This window comes from Notamacropus eugenii, chromosome 1 (genome assembly GCF_028372415.1).
Source record: "Notamacropus eugenii isolate mMacEug1 chromosome 1, mMacEug1.pri_v2, whole genome shotgun sequence".
Classification (NCBI taxonomy): Eukaryota; Metazoa; Chordata; class Mammalia; order Diprotodontia; family Macropodidae; genus Notamacropus; species Notamacropus eugenii.
In genome coordinates, this window is record NC_092872.1 from 484,280,218 (window position 1) to 484,299,734 (window position 19,517).

General features: G+C 36.1%; 1 protein-coding gene across 4 annotated transcripts in view; it reads right to left on the reverse strand.

The window, feature by feature from the left end:
* The window catches only part of SETX (senataxin), a 90,811-nt gene that overhangs the window by 37,662 nt on the left and 33,632 nt on the right, over positions 1 to 19,517 (reverse strand). For all 4 annotated transcript variants that reach the window (XM_072632780.1, XM_072632781.1, XM_072632778.1 and 1 more), the window contains exons 2-8: positions 14,021 to 14,204; positions 12,778 to 12,988; positions 6,131 to 6,240; positions 5,426 to 5,645; positions 4,496 to 4,615; positions 3,477 to 3,648; positions 3,228 to 3,315 (exon numbers count right to left, since the gene is read on the reverse strand). In XM_072632780.1, coding sequence (XP_072488881.1) covers positions 3,228 to 3,315; positions 3,477 to 3,648; positions 4,496 to 4,615; positions 5,426 to 5,645; positions 6,131 to 6,240; positions 12,778 to 12,988; positions 14,021 to 14,197 — 1,098 coding nt within the window. In that variant the 5' untranslated portion in view covers positions 14,198 to 14,204. The remainder of the gene's footprint in view (positions 1 to 3,227; positions 3,316 to 3,476; positions 3,649 to 4,495; positions 4,616 to 5,425; positions 5,646 to 6,130; positions 6,241 to 12,777; positions 12,989 to 14,020; positions 14,205 to 19,517) is intronic.

A 19,517-nucleotide genomic window follows, 5' to 3' on the forward strand; every position in this document is an offset into this window, starting at 1 on the left:
AGGATGACTGGAGATGACCCAGGATGAGGCAATTAGGGTTAAGGGACTTGTCCAAAGTCACACAGCTAGTGAGTGTCAAGTGTCTGAGGTGAGATTTGAACTCAGGTCCTGCTGAGTCCTGCACTGGTGCTTTATCCACTGCACAACCTAGCTGCCCCTCATTTACAGTTAGTAAAAACACTGAAGGATTAAAAATTAACTGGAGACTAAATAACATAATCATAAAGAAATAATCAAAGAAAAAACCACAGAAACAATAGATAATTTCTTTGAAGATCATGACAATAATGAGACAACATAACAAAATTTGGGGGATACAACATAAGCAGCCTCTTAAGGGAAAGTTTTATCTCTAAATACTTTAATCAACAAAAAAGAGAACAAACAAATCAGTGAACTGGGCATGCAAAAAAATAGAAAATTAATAAATTATAAAACCTCAATTAAAAACTAAGATAAATTCTGAGTATCAGAGAACAACAAAATTCAAAACAAAAACAAAAAGCCCCAATGAATTAACAAAACTATAAGTTGACTTTAAATAAAAATAAAGAAAATACATTAGCTAATTTGATTTTTTAAAAGAAAACCAAATTGCCAGCATCTACAATTAAAAAGTGAAGAAAATTATTAGAAACAATTTGTCCCATTTCTATACTAATAAAATCAACAACTTAAATGAGATAGATGAATATATGTAAAAACACAAGATACTCAGATAAACAGACTAAGAAATAGAGAATTTAAGTAACAATCTTGAGGTGGGGGGAACTATCAAGCTAGCCATAAATAGGCTACTAAAGGAGGAAACTACAGAAAGATTTATAAACAAATGTCATCATTCTAAGAACAATTAATTCAAATATTACATAAACAATTTTAAAGAAACGGAGAATGAGTCCTACCAAATTTCTTCTATAATATAAATTATTATCTTGATATCTAAACCAGGGAGAATCAAAACGAAGAAAATGATACACCAACACTCCCAGTAAATACTAACACAAAAAATTTTAAATAAATTATTAACAAAGATGCTCTGGCAAAGGCTCTCTTAACCTGAGGTCTGTGGATAGAATTTCAATTTATTTGTTTTGCTGTAACTGTAATGTATATTATTTTGTGCATTTTAAAGCATCATTCTGAGGTGAGTCCATTAGCTCCACCAGATTGCCAAAGGAGTTTAAGACATAAAAAAGATTAAGAACTCCTGAACCACAGCAACATTTTTTATCATACTTGTAGGATAATAAAAAAATCCCTTATAAATCATGAATATTTCTGATAACAAAAAAAAAATACATCAGAAAGAGAGAGAATAAGAAATTCTACTTGAAATAACTCCAAAAAATATAAACTACTTGGGACTATACCTGCCAAGACACATATAGGAACTATACAACTATAGAACATTTTTTACACAAATCAAGATAGATCTAAATAACTGGAGAAATTTTAATTATTCATGAGCAAGGTGAACTAATATAATAAAACAGTTCTACCTAAATTAGTGTACTCATTTTGTGTCATAGCAAACTATCAAAAGATTATTTTGTAGAGCTAGAAAAAGTTATTAAATTCATCTGAGGAACAAAAAGTCAATAATCTCAAAACAGTAATGAAAAATAATGAAATAATGAAACAATAATTGATAAAATACCATTTTTCAAATTATATGACAAAGCAGTAATCATCAAAATCATCTCGTACCAGTTAAGAAAGAGAGGTTCTAATTACTGGAACAGATCAGATTCACAACATTCAGAAACAAATTAAGACAACACAAACACACCTGGATTTTTGCAAAAATTCGCTGTATGACAAAAACTGCTAAGAAAAGTGGAAAGCAATTTGTTAGAAACTAGATTTAGGCCAATATTTTACATTATGTATCAAGATAAAAAGAGTAAATTACAAACCAGGAAGCAAAGGAAGAAACCAACTTTCAGATCTATGGACAGGGGAATGTCTCATTACCACGATTTATTACCACACATGAAGTAGAGAAGATCACAGAATACAAAATGCACTTTTTTGTAATCATATAAAATTTGAAAGGTTGGCGTGTGCACGCGAACACACACACACACACACACACACACGCACACACACACGCACACACCCCAAATGGCTAAAATTAAAAGTGAAGCAGATACAGAATGTCTGTAGCAAGTTTTTCTGATAAAGGTCTCATTTCCAAGATACACAAGGAATTGATTTAAATTTCTAAGAATAAGAGCCATTCCCTAGTGATAAATGGTCAAAGGATATGAGTAGGAAGTTTCCAAAGGTAGAAATCCAAGCTATTAACAACCATGTAAAAAATGTTCCAAATCACTAATAACTAGAGAAATGCAATGTTAAAGCAGTTCAAAGGTTCAACCTCATATGCATCAGATTGGCAAAGCTGATAAAAAAAGGATAATGACAAATAGTGGAGGGGTTGAGATAAAACAGGCAAATCAATGCATCGTCAGTAGAGCTATGAGGTCGTTCAGCCATTTTTGGAAGCAATTTGGAACTATGTCCAAAAAGTCAATAAAACTGTGCACACTCTTTGACCCAGTGATACCACTACTAAGAGAATATTCCAAAGAAATTAAAAACAGAAAGGACCCACATGTGAATAAAAATATTTATAACAGCTTTTTGTAGTGGCAAAAAATTGGAAATTAAGGGGAGCATAATGGAATACCACTGTACAGTAAGAAATGGTGGAAGTTTTCAAAGAAAATTGGGAAGACTTGTATGAACTGATTGAAAATAAAGTAAGCAGAAATGGGAAAATAATTTATACATTTGTAACAACATTATAAAAACAAACAATTCTGAAAACCTTAAGAAGTCTGATCAACACAATAACCACCAAAAATTCCAGATGAAGAATGCTACCCACCGTCTGATGGAGGTGATGGACTCAGAGTACAGAATGAGACATAGGTATTTTTGGACATGGCCAGTGTGGGATTTGTTTTCCTGGACTATGCATATTTGTTATGAGGGTTTTGTTTTTCTTTTTTTTCAAGGGAAAGGAGGAAGATGGGAGAGAAAATAGATTTTGTTCATTGAAAAAAAAAGTTTTAAAAGACATGTCTGTTAGTAAAGTCAGAAAAGCAGTAAGCCAAATTATTATGCAAAACATTATTCAACTGTAATCCTAACTTCCTTAGAATAAAAAGTTAATACAATTTCATTAATTTTTTCAAACAAAAATAAGTTTTTTATACCTTTTTGGTCTTTTCAGGATTATAACTGTACACAATCTGGCTGCAAGTCACCATTTCCTCCAAATCTGACTCAGGTTCTAACTTCGTCCTTAAAATATTAAGAAATAAATGAAAGTACTTTGAATACAGAAACATACTCCAAGAATAAAGGGATTATGTACTAGCACAAAGAGATTTTTAAATCAATCACAAGTATTTATTAAACACCTTCTATATGCCACAAATTGAACAGAAGTTAATGGAACTAACCTTGTAGAACTATTTCGTATATTTTGAATTTCTTTGTTGTAGCTCACATTGTTAATAATGGTCTGGAAGGCTTCAATGGGATCAATAAGTTGACCCCAGACTTTTGAGCCAAGGCGATCCAGAATCACCATGAAGCAGTGTAATGCTGGCCAGAAAGGATCTACATTATCCTCTGAAATATAAATTAACAATAGCTCAATAAGGGGAAGATTTGAGAAAAACTGCTACTGATAACTATAAATTTTTTTATCCCAAGTGTCATTGTTAAATGTATACAAAATTAAAGGCTTAGCAACAAGAAACTTAAAACGTATTAATTACTTCTAAAGAAACAGAAGACATATTTTTTATATTCAAGGAAGGTCTATCAAAGTCCCTATAAACAACATATAATTATAGTGATATACAATTATGTTTTTTATAAAAGTGTTTTTCTCTTTTGGGAGACAAAGGCTTTTTAAAGACATATACATTTCTGGACAGGGATTAAGTATGTTTACTTGACTATGTTTTTGTTACAAAGTAGATTGATTTTGTCTTTTTGTTTTGCTTTAATACTAGTAATATAGATACCAAAAAGAAGAAAAGAGGGTTATTTTAGCATTGTAAAAGATGTACAGAAAAAAATAGGAGGCTCAGAAAAAGACACAGACAACTAGGACAGCTATACCATGTATAAATTTATGCTTTCATGTGTATTTTTTGTTTTGATTTGCAGAGAATTGCTCATGTCTAATGATGCTTTGTCAAGTACAGAACTACAAAAAATTAAGATAAAAGTGTTTCTCCCCTTCCTTATAGTGTTGATCCCCCCTTCCCATGCTAGTCAGACATTGTCTTAATATCTTTCCAAAAGTTACCCAGATCACCATCACCAAATCTTGGCTTGACACTGAGCAGTAAAAGGAGAAAATAAAACTCGGTTTGTTCACAGTAATGCAAATTCTAGCAGTGACATTAACCATTTAAGTGTTTCTGCATCACAATGTGTCAAGTATTCTGCCCAAGTAGTTTCTTACCGTTTGATTGCTTTTCCATGGTATGAAGTATTGACTGCATAAAATCATTTTGCTTGTCTGAACCCAGCAACAAAGAATCCATAGCTTGCTCCTCAAGAATAGTTAGCAACATACAGATTCCTGAAAGACAATTTCATATTTCCCTGAAATCATTAGATCCTTAAAGATGAACAGCAACATACAGATTCATGAAATATAATTTACTGTTTCTCTGAAATATTAAAATTAACAACATATTAAAAAGCATCCTGAGATATAGTTGGCCAAAGGAACTATTCAGCAGGGACTAAATGAATAATGCATGGCTGCTTTGAGTTCTTTAGACAAAGCTCAATCAAAAAACTATTTTTGGCAGTCTAAAACAAAGGCATTTCCACCTGACCCTTCTCAAATACTCTAAAGGCACTTGAAAATTTAGGACATTTGATTATTCTCTCAAAAGAGAGAAATTATTGCTGAGTAGACAATCATCTCAGATGTGATAAATGTCATATGTAGAATGAATTTATTTCAGATGTACAATTTTAAAAAGTATTTTTCCTTTGTTTTTCCACTAGGAAAACTCACAGAAGAAAACAGGTCTTAAAGACCAAATATTATTAAAATACTTCTGTGGTAACAGAATTTTGATACATCGTCCATTGGTTAGTATTTACAATATTTTAGTTACAAAGATTTAAACCTTTTTGTAATGGTATTTATAAATAAGCTTGAGTTTTGGAAAGAACTTTAGGGGTTCACAGAACTCCTCTTAAATACTCTTGAAATTTAGGGCTTTCTAAAGTTATTTCAATGACACAATAAGAACTAGGTAGCACCTGGGAAATACTAGATAATAATCTTATAATCACATTACAAATGGAGAAGAATTCCCATGCAGGACACCTTAAATCAACTGAGAAAATTCAACACAGTAAGAATAAAACTCACCTAACCAGTAGTTTTTGTAGTTGCTTACGTCATACATGTGAGATGGTAGAAGGACAAGTTTACCCTTCTCGAATTCTGAAGAAGTATAAATATCTGGACTTTCTAAAAGCCCCAGTTCAATAACTCTAAACAAGCAAGTCAGTACTTCCTGTAAATCATAGTAATCATCTCTGTCTACCTTCCCCAAGTTTCTGGCTGTCAGAATAGCCCATCGTCGAACCTATATGAAAGAAAGAAAAAGCACATATTAAAAAGACCGAGAACTATGATGAGACTAGTATTTTTAATTAAATCAAAGCTTAACTCTAAATTAAAGCCGTTGGCTAAAATAATAAGATCAGAAAGAAGCTTATTATGAATTTCATTTTAAAATGGTAAATGTAATAAGAATGAATATTTTCTGTTTCTATTTTTATACCTTTGTATAAATACCCATAAACTTTCAGTCTAAAATTTAAGAATTTTTTTAAAAAATGTTTTGAATTGTAAAATGTATTTTCAAAACTAAAATCAAACAGTTCTCATAGAATAAGCTACAAATTGTGACTCAAAATTTCTTTATACAACAATGTCACATCATAAAAATATCAACTTGATTTAAACTGTATAGGTAATATTATTAATGGAAGGCTTTAGCAATGACAAAAACAATGTCTAAATATGCAATAAATATCACTTTACAGCTATAACACATTCATAACTCACCATTTCATTGGGATGTACTAAGAACAAATAGATCCCTGGATGTTTGTCAAATACCTGAAAGGAGCAGTTAGCTTGCTCCATCCTACAAAGAGCTTCAACACATAATTCATCTAAAAAGAAAGAAAAATACAGTAAATGCAAGATGAAAATATATATCAGCTAAAATTAAAATAGCCTATTCTGTTTACTTCAATAGTTTTGAGGGTAAATAAAAAGTCATGTAAAGGATCATTAGATTATCATGAAAACTTCAAGAAACAAGTTTTCTAATGAGTCACTTTCACTTTAATAGAAAATCCAACTCAAAGCATAATGATATAATGGAAAGAGCTTGGGCAAAGATGACCTAAACTCTTTCTGTATGACCTTAGATAAGTCATTTAACTATTCTGTGTCTCAACTTTCTTCATCTGTAAAACAAAGTTGAACCAGATGGTGTCAAAGATCCCTTCTAATCCTAGCACTTCAATTTCTATTCAGTTATTAAGTACCTACCATATGCTAGTTTCAGAGGCTACAGTAACAAAAATGACAGTCTCTACCCTGAAGGAACCTATATTTTATTGGAAAGAATTATCATGTACCTGTATACATATATATGTATATATAAAACAAATACAAAGTAATTTTTTTGGGGGGGCACACAGAATACAAAAAAATAGTGATTCTGGAAAGACTTTGTGTAGGAGGTTGTACTTTATCCTTGAAGTTAAGGACTTTAAGAGGAAAAGGACTGGAAATACAGACTTGAGAATCATCTATAATAAAGACAATCAAACCCATGGCCTCACTAAGAGTAAAGAATTCAAGACAGATAACAGAAGAAAACTTAGAATAGAACTTTGTGGTAAAACTATACACAGGAGATATGGCACGTATGATAATCCAATAAAGAAGACTGAAAAGGAATACTCAATCAGGGAGGAGGAGAACCAAGAAAGAGTAATGTCATGAAAATCCAAGGAGAAGGCTGAAGTGATAGACAGACCAAACACCGTAAAGAGGGATAAAGATGAAAACTGAGAGTCACTGAATTTAGCAATAGATTATTAGTAACCTTGGAAAGAGCAGTTGAGTGATAGGGTTTGAAAAATAGATCATAAAAGGCTGAAGAGTAGGAAATGAGGAAATAGAAATAAGTATAGACTGCTCTCTTCCAGGAGTTTGGCTGTGAGAAGGCATGATAGAGGATGACAGTTTGAGAGGATAGCAGGTAAAGTAAAGGTTTTCAAGAGTGAGGGACAGGTTGATGTCAGGGAAGTGGACAGTGGACAATAAGAGAATGAAAATTAAAGAGAGAGAAGAGATGATCAAAGGGACAAGCTCTCAAAAGGAGATGAGTGCAAGTATGTAAGTAGAACTGTTTTTGGCAAAGACAAAGGGGCACTTCTTCAGAGACTGAAACAAAGGAAGACAAACAAGGGGGTGACATTTAAAGAGTTCTGAGGTACGGCAGTGAAATAAAAAAGCAGCTCACAATGTATGGATAGGTTCTACCTGAGGAGATAGTGCTGAGTAATGGTGGCAGAAGGAGGGTCTCACAGTGGAAGTAAAAAGCAAAAGGCATGCCTATTCCTTATTCTGGTCCAGTGAGAAGAGGGGCAAGAGAGGAGATACAGCTACTACTGATGAAGTTGTTAAGTATCTTCTAGGAGAAGTCAGGTTTCCATGAATATAAAGAACAATTCAACAGGCAACTGCCTACTATATGCCACATATCTTACAAGATGCTGAGGATACAAAGACAAAAATGGAAAGTCCCCAACTATTTAAGAAGTTTACATTTTGTAAAGGAAAATAACAGGTATACATCTAAGTAGATAAAAAATATAGGAATAGGGGGGAGGAGCCAAGATGGTGGAGTAGCTCCAAACCCACAGCCCATGAAATACCTGTAAAGAAGAACTCCCAACAAATTCTGGAGCAGCAGAAGCCACAAAACAACACAGAAGAGGAGATTTCTGTTCCAGAGACCTGAAAAACGGACACGAAAGGTCCGTCGTGCCCTGGACGGAGCAGAGTCCAGCCCTGCCTTGGCCACAGCACCGAGAGGAGCAGGTCTGAGCAGGCTTCAGGGACAGAATCTCCAGCGGCTGCACAGCTCCCTCCACCCACAGGTGCCAAAGGTCAGTGAGAGAGTCTTTTTGGGGAGTGGGGTGTCCCCATAACTCAGGCCCCCTCAGGAGGCAGCAGCGCAGGCAGCAGCAGACAAGGGCTCCCAAAGTGGCAGGAGCCCCGATTCATTGTTGAAGGTCTCAGCATAAACCCCCTGAGGGAAGTGAGCCCTGTGTGGTGGCCCTGCCCCCACCTGAGCACCTGAACTTAATCTCACACTGAATAGCAGTCCCACCCCCACCCAAAGCCAGGAGGCTGGGAAGCAGCATTTGAATCTCAGACCCCAAGCACTGGCTGGGCGGATCTGGAGGTGAGCTGGGTGTGGAGAGGACACTCAGAAGTCAAGTAACCGCTGGGAAAATGCCCAGAATAGGGGGAAAAAGAAATAAGACCACAGAAGGTTACTTTCTTGGTGAACAGATATCTCCTCCCATCCTTTCTGATGAGGAAGAACAATGCTTACCATCAGGGAGACATAAAAGTCAAGGCTTCTGTATCCCAAACATCCAAAATAAATATTCAATGGGCTCAGGCCATGGAAGAGCTCAAAAAGGATTCCGAAAATCAAGTTAGAGAGGTGGAAGAAAAACTGGGAAGAGAAATGAGATGCAAGAAAAGCCTGAAAAGCAGGTCAACACCTTGCTAAAGGAGACCCAAAAAAATGCTGAAGAAAATAACATCTTTAAAAACAGGCTAACTCAATTGGCAAAAGAGGTTCAAAAAGCCAATGAGGAGAAGGATGCTTTAAAAAGCAGATTTAGCCAAATGGAAAAGGAGGTTCAAAAGCTCACTGAAGAAAATAGTTCTTTCAAAATTAGAATGGAACAGATGGAGGCTAATGACTTTATGAGAAACCAAGAAATCACAAAACAGAACCAAAAGAATGAAAAAAATGGAAGATAACGTGAAATATCTCATTGGAAAAACAACTGACCTGGAAAATAGATCCAGGAGAGACAATTTAAAAATTATGGGACTACCTGACAGCCATGATCAAAAAAAGAGCCTAGACATCATCTTTCATGAAATTATCAAGGAAAACTGCCCTGAGATTCTAGAACCAGAAGGCAAAATAAGTATTCAAGGAATCCACCGATCACCGCCTGAAAGAGATCCAAAAAGAGAAACTCCTGGGAACATTGTGGCCAAATTCCAGAGTTCCCTGGTCAAGGAGAAAATATTGCAAGCAGCTAGAAAGAAACAATTTAAGTATTGTGGAAATACAAGATCTAGCAGCTTTTACATTAAGGGATCGAAGGGAGTGGAATATGATCTTCCAGAAGTCAAAGGAACTAGGACTAAAAGCAAGAATCACCTACCCAGCAAAACTGAGTATAATACTTCAGGGGAAAAAATGGTCTTTCAATGAAAGAGAGGACTTTCAAGTATTCTTGATGAAAAGACCAGAGCTGAAAAGAAAATTCAACTTTCAAACACAAGAATGAAGAGAAGCATGAAAAGGTAAACAGCAAAGAGAAGTCATAAGGGACTTACCAAAGTTGAACTGTTTACATTTCTACATGGAAAGACAATATTTGTAACTCGTGAAACTTTTCAGTATCTGGGTAGTGGGTGGGATTACACACACACACACACACACACACACACACACACACACACACACACAGCACAGAGTGAATTAAACAGGATGGGATCATATCTTTAAAAAAAATGAAATTAAGTGGTGAGAGAGAAATATATTGGGAGGAGAAAGGGAGAACTGGAATGGGGCAAATTATCTCTCATAAAAGAGGCAAGCAAAAGACTTTTTAGTGGAGGTAAAAAGAGGGCAGGTGAAAAAAAAACATGAAGTCTACCCTCATCACATTCGACTAAATGAAGGAATAAAATGCACATTCATTTTGGTTTGAAAACCTATCTTACAATACAGGAAAGTGGGGGAGAAGGGGATAAGCAGGGTAGACGGGATGATGGAAAGGAGGGCAATGGGAGGAGGGAGCAATTTGAAGTCAACACTCTTGGGGAGGGACAGGATCAAAATAGAAGCAATGCGGGGCAGGATAGGATGGAGGGAAATATAGTTAATCTTACACAACACAACTATTATGGAAGTCATTTGCAAAAACTACACAGATATGGCCTATGTTGAATTGCTTGCCTTCCCAAAGGGAATGGGTGGGGAGGGAGGGATGAAGAGAAGTTGGAACTCAAAGTTTTTAGGAACAACTGTTGAGTACTGTTCTTGCCACTAGGAAATAAGAAATACAGGTAATGGGTTATAGAAAGTTATCTGGCCCTACAGGACAAAAGAGAAGATAGGGACAAGGGAAGGGAGGGATGATAGAAGAGACAGCAAATTGGTGATAAGGGCAATCAGAATGCTTGGTGTTTTGGGGTGGGGGGGAGGAGACAAATGGGGAGAAAATGTGGAACCCAAAATTTTGTGAAAATGAATGTTAAAAGTTAAATAAATTAATTAAAATTAAAAAAAAAACCATAGGAATAAAGGATAGGGGTTATATTTGTGATTTCATTGGTATTAAGAACTCCCAGGCAAGAAAGTTCTCTCTAAAGATGCAAGCATTTTTCTATTTATTTATTTGTTTGTTTAGGAACATGGCTAATGTAGAAATACATTTAGCATGACTTCATATATAATGGGCATCTTATTTCTTGCCTTCTCAGTGGATGGAAGAAGAGGGAGAAGAAGGGAAAGAATTTGGAACTGAAAATAAAAATAAAACTTAAAGAAGGAAAAAGAAAGAAAGAAGGAAGGAAAGAAAGAAAGGAAGAAAGAAAATCCCCTCTACCAGTGCAAGTCGACACCTTCTTTCACTTTTGGACTAGAAGAATTGCCTAGAGCAGAGGTGTCAAACACACAACCCACAACCCTCCCAAATATGGTCCAAACCAGACTAAAATGTAATTAGGAAATATTTCATAAAATAAATTACTAAAACAAGAAATATGCAAACGTGTGGTTTCTCAAGTCAATATGTGACCTTTATGTATAGTTGAGTGGTTGTCATTTCAAAGTTTGACCTCAATGGCCTAGAGGACCAAGAGATTAAGTAACTTGCCCAGAGTAATAAGTCAATGATTCAAAGGCAGGAATTGAATCTAGGTCTTCCTGACTTCAAGACTAGCTCTCTATTTTGCAACACTGTCTTATGTATGTAAAAAAATAAAAATTAAAAAAAAATATATACATATATATACACACACACACACACACACACACACACACACACACACATATATATGTATATATATATACACACACACATATATAATAACAAATAGCAATAACAACTAGGATGATCAGGAAAGGCCTTATGTAGGACAAGGCACTTGAGCTGAGTTAGGGGTTCCAAGACTCAGACATGAAGAGAGAGTACATTCCAAACATGGGTGATAGCTTATGCACAAGCCTGAAAATGAAAGATGGAATATTATCTACGAGGGATAAGAAATAAGGCATTTGGGCTGGCACACAGAGTATATGAAAGCAAATAATAAGTAAGAAGTCTGGTAAAATAAGCTAGATCTGGGTTTGTACAAGGTTTTAAATGCCAAAGAGAGGAATTTGTATTTGATCACAGAGGAGACAGGGAGCCATCGCAGCTTCTTGGGGAGGGCAGTGAGACTGTCAGACCTATGCTTTAATAATATCACTTTGGCAGTGGAGAATGGATTGGAGAAGAAAGCCTGGAGGGAGGTAGAATAGAAGTGAAAGGGTCATAAATGTAAAACTGGAAAGTTTTAAGCCATCTAGTCCAATGCCCTCATTTTAAAGATGAAGCCCAAGGAGATAAAGTGGCTTGCCCAAGGTCACACAGGGAGTGTCAGAGGTAGGATTTGAACAAAATTAAGAGACTGCTACAACAGTTCTGTCAAGAGATAATAAGTACTTGACCTAGAGCGGTGGCTCTGTAAGTAGAGCAAGCAGATAGGAGAAATGTTGTAAAGGCAGAACTGACACTGGTAACTAATAAGATATTGGGGGGGGGATAGGGAAGGTGAGAGAAAAAGCAAGTCAAGGATGACTGAGATTGTAAACTTGGGTGACTAGAAAAATGGTGAGTGTACTGTCAACAGAAATAGAAAAGAAAGTGAAATTGATTTAAAGAAAATATGAATTTTGTTTTAGACATGGAAGGAACGTGAGAGAAGAGGTCTAATCTGAGGGATGGTTTTAGATAACAGAATTGAGATTTCAGAGGCATGGTGGAAGGGAAGGGCAGAATGGAATAAGGCTCAAGAGGGGTAGGGCTGAAATGGATGAGGATAAGGGATGAGAGAGTAGAAACAAGAGAAGAAAATTTTCACTTAGGCAGCCTTTGGCTCTGAATCACTGAAATTCAGGGAGGAAAATGGTTTGCAAGCCACTGGAAAATGTAATGCCATAAGCTTCTCAATAAGGAACCCTTCCATAGTAGCTCCTACTAAAGTCTTAGCTAGGATGAGGGATGAGGGTAGACAGGAAAGGAGAATGTGAGGTTCTAGTCCTGAGCTGAGAATAGGTTTCTGGGCCCTCACTGGTTATGGTTCTATGATTCTAAGATACTCACTGACATGCTCATGTAAGAGCAGATAAGGATATTTCAGTATTTCAAGAAGAGGAACTCGAAGCTTGTTTTCAAAGTCTTGGCCAGTAAAACCAAACAGTTGTGTTTCGCCATTGTCATCGACTATAAATAGTTCGTCATCTTCTTCAATTTCACTTTTCATCGATTTTTCAAAGTGATTTATGAGACGGGTGGTTTCAAATTCCCATAAGATCTATCAGAAGAAAAAAGACAGAACTATTAATGAAAAACCTTGTATATGGTAATCTATAGAAAACTTTTCAGGAACTCAAAATTTAGAAGTTTAAAAAAGACTACATAATGAACTACTGCTAAAACTTTTTAAAAGAAATCTCTGGGTCAGATAAAAAATGCTGTTTTGTTTAAAAGTATAAATCATATAGAGAAGGGTTAGCTTTGGAAGAGACTAAAAGCAATTAAAATTAATACTTTTTTCTTTCCTCAGAATTCCCTTAGTTTAATAGAAATCATTCAGCATCCTTGGCTTGAATCTAGTCAATTCTTATTTTGACCCAGTGACACTACTGCAAAAGCACTTCAGTTCTCTGAACTCACTATATTTGTAAACTGAAGGAAATAATCATTAACTAACTCATCATGTTGTCAGGAAAGGAGAACAGCAGAGAAGGGTCAACTATTATTCTTAAAACTGAAAATGTTGGTTAGCTCCAAAATTGGGACCCTTCATAGAGAAAGAACAAATATTCTAAGAACAGTCTTAGCACTGCTGTCCTCCCCGAAATGTTTTACAGGCCAGTTTCCCATTTCTTACCAAGCACATCTGGTTGCAAATCTAAAACTTTACAGTTACACACTAAGCTTCTTTGATGAGAAAACACTGCTGCCCCTGGAAGTTTACTTGATTTTCCAAAATATTTCAAAATGAACTGTTTATGAAAAGAAAATTATAAGTCACCTAACTACAAGTCAGCACTCACATCCTTTTAATATAGAAAAAAAGAAAATGCTCTTGTTCAACAAACTGATCTTATTACAACACACAGAATGAATGAGGCATAAAGAAACTCTCTCATGTTTTTTTGTTTTCCTGTAGACTAATCTTCAAATAAGGACTTTCCAGTCCCCAGATTCTAAATTACTATCCATTAGTAAGTCCTTTGAATAATGTGAATAAGGTTCAAACCCACTCTCTTTCCTATGCTCAAACTCTAAATAATCTATTTTTTCCTTATTTTAGTTAATATTCTAGGCTCATTCTGATTACCTGATGCAAGGAAGGCAGTTTATCTCTTGCTTTATGGTATTCAGCCACACATTCCAAGCAGTAACAGAGGTCTTCATTAGCTGTGGGCACTTCACAGGGAAGTGTCCCAAAAGCATAACACTTTAGGAAGTCAACAGTGGACTCACCACCTGGTGTACACCAGCGACATGTGCTCATTCTGTACCTAAACTCAGGAAAAAATAAAAAATACAAATATTGAAGAAAAAATAGTACTAAGAAAAATTCAAGGCATATTTTATATATATATAATAAATATAAACTGTATATCACCAACCCTTTGATTTAAAATATTTATTCCCCACTTCTAAAATCAAGCTTACTCAAATTCATCACACAACTTTACAACTGTACTATCCTTTTATGTTAGGAAAACCCAGTCTCGACCACAAAAGATTGAAAGCATATGAAATGTAAGAAATTCACAAGAAACATTTATATAATTCTGTAATTACTTTCAGGTTATTATTTTATAGATAAGGAAACTGTGGCTCAGAAAGGTAAAGTGGCTTGTCCAAAGTCACATGGCTATTAAGTGGTAGAGCCAGGACTTGAATCCCAGTCTTTTGAATCTAAGTCCAATATCCTTTAGACTGTACTTTGTTGCTTTTTAAACTGTCCCAAACTCTGTACCACAATCCCAATCCCCAATTAAATGTACATTTATTTGAAAGAGAGTATTCATATCAGAAAAAGAAAATGATGAATACGTATTTCCTAGCTTACAACATACAAATGAATTAATCCATCACAATCAATACAGAAAGACAAGTAAGCAGGCAGGTAAGTAGACAACTTCTTTGAGCTGGGTCCAGAATTGAAAGAGAGAAGAATGGCTAGGTCATATTTTAGAAATTAAATATTTGTAATGACCTCAAGACTTGTCTAGCTACAAAAGCCCAGAATTTTTAGGTACTAATATTCTTCCAATGACCCCATATTGCAAGAAAAAATTTATGACTTCCTATGTACAAGAAGTAACATTTAAGGCACATAACTGTAAAAGGATGTAAGCTTTACATACAGTGAAAAGATAGCAAATGGACCCAATTGTAGAATGATAATCACAGAATCTTAAGAGTTAAAAGGGACCTCAGAGTCTATCTAATTCAATTTGTTTTAAACAAAATTCCCACTTTGGGAAAATGTACCTCATTTTTTTTTTTTTGCAAAGGTGGAAGTTCATGGAAGAGAAACTGTCATGATTACAAATTAGGTAGACTGAGGCACAAACTTAGAGCACAATCAATTTATTGGTGAGGCTAACAATTACCAATAAGAGAGATCTCTCAGCTCTACAGCAAGCCAAAAGATTTTAAGTGAGGACTGACAAACAACTTCTATAGACAAAAGGAGGGACATCCAAAAATTAGAAGGCAGTATCACAGATGGCATAACAATATGATTGGTTACAAGGTCAGAAACATCACAGATGTGAAGGACAATATACATCAGGAATGTGGCTAGCAACAACTCCCCTCTTCTTTCCTGTTGCCAGAAAATTACTGACTTGGATCCTACAAGAATAACTACTGCAGGGGTGGGGAACCTTCAGCCTTGAGGCCAAACGGGGCCCCTTAAGTCCTCAAGTGTTGCTCTTTGATGGCATCTTTGTTCTGTGAAATTTCGATTCCATCAATGGGCTGCACTTGAGGACCTAGGAATCCCATATGGCCTCAAGGCCACAGTTCCCCACCCAGAAACAGTGGTATACAGATAACACATTTTCCTTTTATTATGCAAGGACAACTAGTAGTTGAGAGATAACAGATTTCCTCTACTTGGTCAAGGGCAGCTGGTAGTACAGAAATAATGTGTTTTCTTTAATTAAAAGTGATTTATAGGAAAAGTGGAGCTTTTAAACTTAACTCAGAGAGGAAAGCTGATCATAATGGAAAAGTTTAACTTAAACTTCTGAACTGAACATAAAGACAAAGGAATGTGACTTTAGGTAGTTATACAAAATGTTCCTGGTGATACAGAATGGAATCAGTTAAAAAATGGAATCAAAATCAATTTGATTTTCTCAAAACACTGCTGTATACTTTCAGACTAGCTTGAAGTGTCAGTTTTGCTTTGTCACATGGATGACACTGACAAGTGAAAGTGATGATATAAATAAAAACAAAAGTTAGTATTTACAAAGTTTTTGGTAGGTAAGGGCAAGATAAAGGAATAGCAAGAAGCAGGTCAAAGTTCCCCACCAAAGCTCCTACAAACAGATCTAGAAAACGAATTCTAACAGGGAAATCCAAGAAAAAAATCACAGTGAGTCATTTTGCTAGCCAAGTTTGGCATAAGGAAATAAGTACACAGAGGTCTGCAGGGGATCAGGAACAGGCTGTATACCAGGGCCAAGCAGAGGTCTCATATGAGGGTACTTGGGGACAAGTGCCAACTGGCAACTTTGTCACTCACTACCCAGTTCCAGTCATATATCCAGGGCAGACTGAGGAAGGGGTCTGTGCCTACCCCCACTACTGCCCCCTTCACCCTAGTACAGCCCTGGGGCTGTGTACCAAGAAAGGAACAGATTCAGAAGTAAGCAGCATCAATGAGACTTAGTTATCAAGAGAAAAGCAAAGGTCACAGTTGTAGCTTCCAGCCCAGGTTGAAGCCTGCATAGAAATAAATCAGGGCAAGAAGCCCAGGCCAAAGGCAAGCTTACAGTTTGATCACTCTGAACTAGCAGAGTTTCCCCACTGGCTGACTATGAACAAGGCTAGCAGCAGCCCTGATGATTGGACCCAAACCCAAGTCAGAAACTTGCAGAGCTCAGACCAGGGGGACAGCAATCAGACTTTACCCTGGATCATACCTCCTTGGGAGCACTGAAAGTTTGCAGGGTCATGGCCTCTCCCTGAGATTCAGCAATAATACAACACTTAATACCCCCAAAAAAGCAGTAACAGGATCAGTCCAGACCTTCTTCCAGAAGAGTAGTCTCCAGCCCTAATACCAAGTCCAAAAGAAGAACGAGCAAATCAAAAAAGAATTTTACCATAAAGAAATAATTATGGTAGCAGAGATGCTCAAGACACAAATACAGAAGAGAATGACTCTAAAGCATCTATAAGCAAAACCTCAGAGAAAAAATATGGCCACAAATTCAACTAGAATTCCTGGAAAGGACGGATAATTTTAAAAAAAAAATTGTCAATGAAAAGAGAACTTGAAAAATAAATGGGGAAAAAAATGAGAGCTATGAAAGAACTGGGAATAGCTTGGCTTGAAGTATAAAACCTAGCCCAAACAACAGATTCCCTGAAAATAAGGATCAACCAAATATAAGTCAATGACTTCATCACACAGGAAATATTAAAGTTAAAAAAAAACTAAAAAATAAATTTCCCACCCAACAGTACTCCATTGGACTTTTCCATCATTTCCACCCAAGAACTTCATCCTGCAAGGCCACATCAGCCCTGGTACTCACACCTTTTCAGTACTCTCTACTCTTCTGAGTGGAGAACATTTCTCAGAACCTCCATGTAAGAAAGGATCTTAGAACAGCCATCTCTTCATTTGCCACCCTGTTGTACTTCTCTGACCTTCTCCACGCCAGGTACCTTCTCTTTGCTCTCCTCTCCTCCCCCTTTCTGCTTCCTTTTGTGTATGGTCTTTCCCCATTAGATTATAAACTCCTTGAGGGCAGGGGCTTTTATTTGTATCACTTGGCACAGTAAGTAATGTTTATTAGCTAGTTAACTGACATTAATGCATCATAACAAAAACAACTGACCTTAGAAGATAGAGAAAAAAAATTTAAGCACTGGGCTATATGAACATCATGATCAAAACAAAAGCCTAGACAGTCTAATACAGATCTCTTAGAACCAGTCTAGGTAGCCTAATGAATAGTCAGGGAGAGTTCAAATTCAGCTTCAGACACCCTGTATGACCCTAGGTCACTTGTTTGCCTCAGTCTCCTCAACTGTAAAATGGGGATAATAGCACCTATCTCCTAAGGTGGTTGTGAGAATCAAATAATTATAAAGCATTTATCACCGTGGCTGACACTGCTATGTAGCAGGTGTTCTTAGCTATTCTATTTTATAAACTAAAAATAATTCTTTCCTACAAGATAACTAAAACAGCTTTTTACTGTCCTTTTCTTTCTCATTAGCCTCAGCACTGTATTAGTGCTGCTGATACTAAGATGACTATACCACACTTTCATATTTATCTTCCACTTGTCCTTGCTTTTACCCTTCCTATATCTAAAATATGAATTGATGAGCATATTTCTTTCATTTACTCTTCTTTTTCCTCCTCATTGGAATATCTTCAGAATTTCATTCTTTAGAGTTTCTCATTCCTCTTGACCTTCTGTTAGTCCTTGCAATTCCTTTTTCCTCAATGTTTTGAAATATGCTTTCAAAAAATCTACCATGTATTAATTTGGTCACTCAATAAACATTAAGTTCCTACTATTCGCTAGATACCAGGGAGGGCACTATCAACGGGAGACGTCAAACTATATGACAGGTTTTCTTTTCCTTTATCTCACTAGTTTTAAGATGAAGGTCTAACTTTCCCCTAAAGCTCACATATCAACCCTAAGATGAAGGGTTAACTATACCCTAACGTTCACATATTTATCCTAAAAGTCCTTCCTCTTGATTAGAATTAATTCTAGAGCAGAAATTTCTCTCACTGGCTCTTCTAACTGTAGACAAAGCAATTATCCACTGTTCTCTTGGCAGGGAACTCCTGCAGCTGTCTAGAAAACTGAAGTGCTTAATGATCACTATATAATACATTTTATGAGACTTGTGACCTAGTTCCTTTAGTCTCCCGTAGTTCACATCCAACACTGCTTCTGCTTCCACTGATCTTTACACAAAAGTTCCCCACACAATACTACTTGGACCTATTTATGATTAGGTCTGCCTATCTCAATCAAGTTGGATACTCAAGTGATCACTCTTGAGTCTAATCCCACTGCTAATCAGTATAGAAGCTTTGGCTGGCTACAATCTGAAATGGATTACTACCATCTTTACTCAGCCTGTTACCCTCCCTGCCTCCCTCAGTCTCATCATATTGGTGCCAGGCTTAACATGCATACCCAACTGGCTTTAGTCTAACTGAAACTCAGCCTCCCCCACGAGCAGGGATTACAGGCCTGTGTCACTATACTTCTCTCCAACTTTCTTAAACCTAATCCATTCCATGAAATAAATTATACCTTTCCACAGCCACATTCTACTCATGGTTGGTGAAAAACAATCTCCAGTGATATTAATGAAGTCATATTTGCTTCTCTGCAGTCAAGCTTTCTAGTTCACTCAGCTTGTTACCCAGATTTTATGCAGTTGTGTGTCATTTAGGAAGACAGATTTAGAGGTAATTTTTATCATTTTTATCTCTTTAAAAAAGGGATCTAATCTGATCCCTTTATTTTACACATCAGTTAGCTAAGAGCCAGAGAGATTCAAATCCAGATGCTCTGACTTGAAATCTAGTGTTCCTTCCA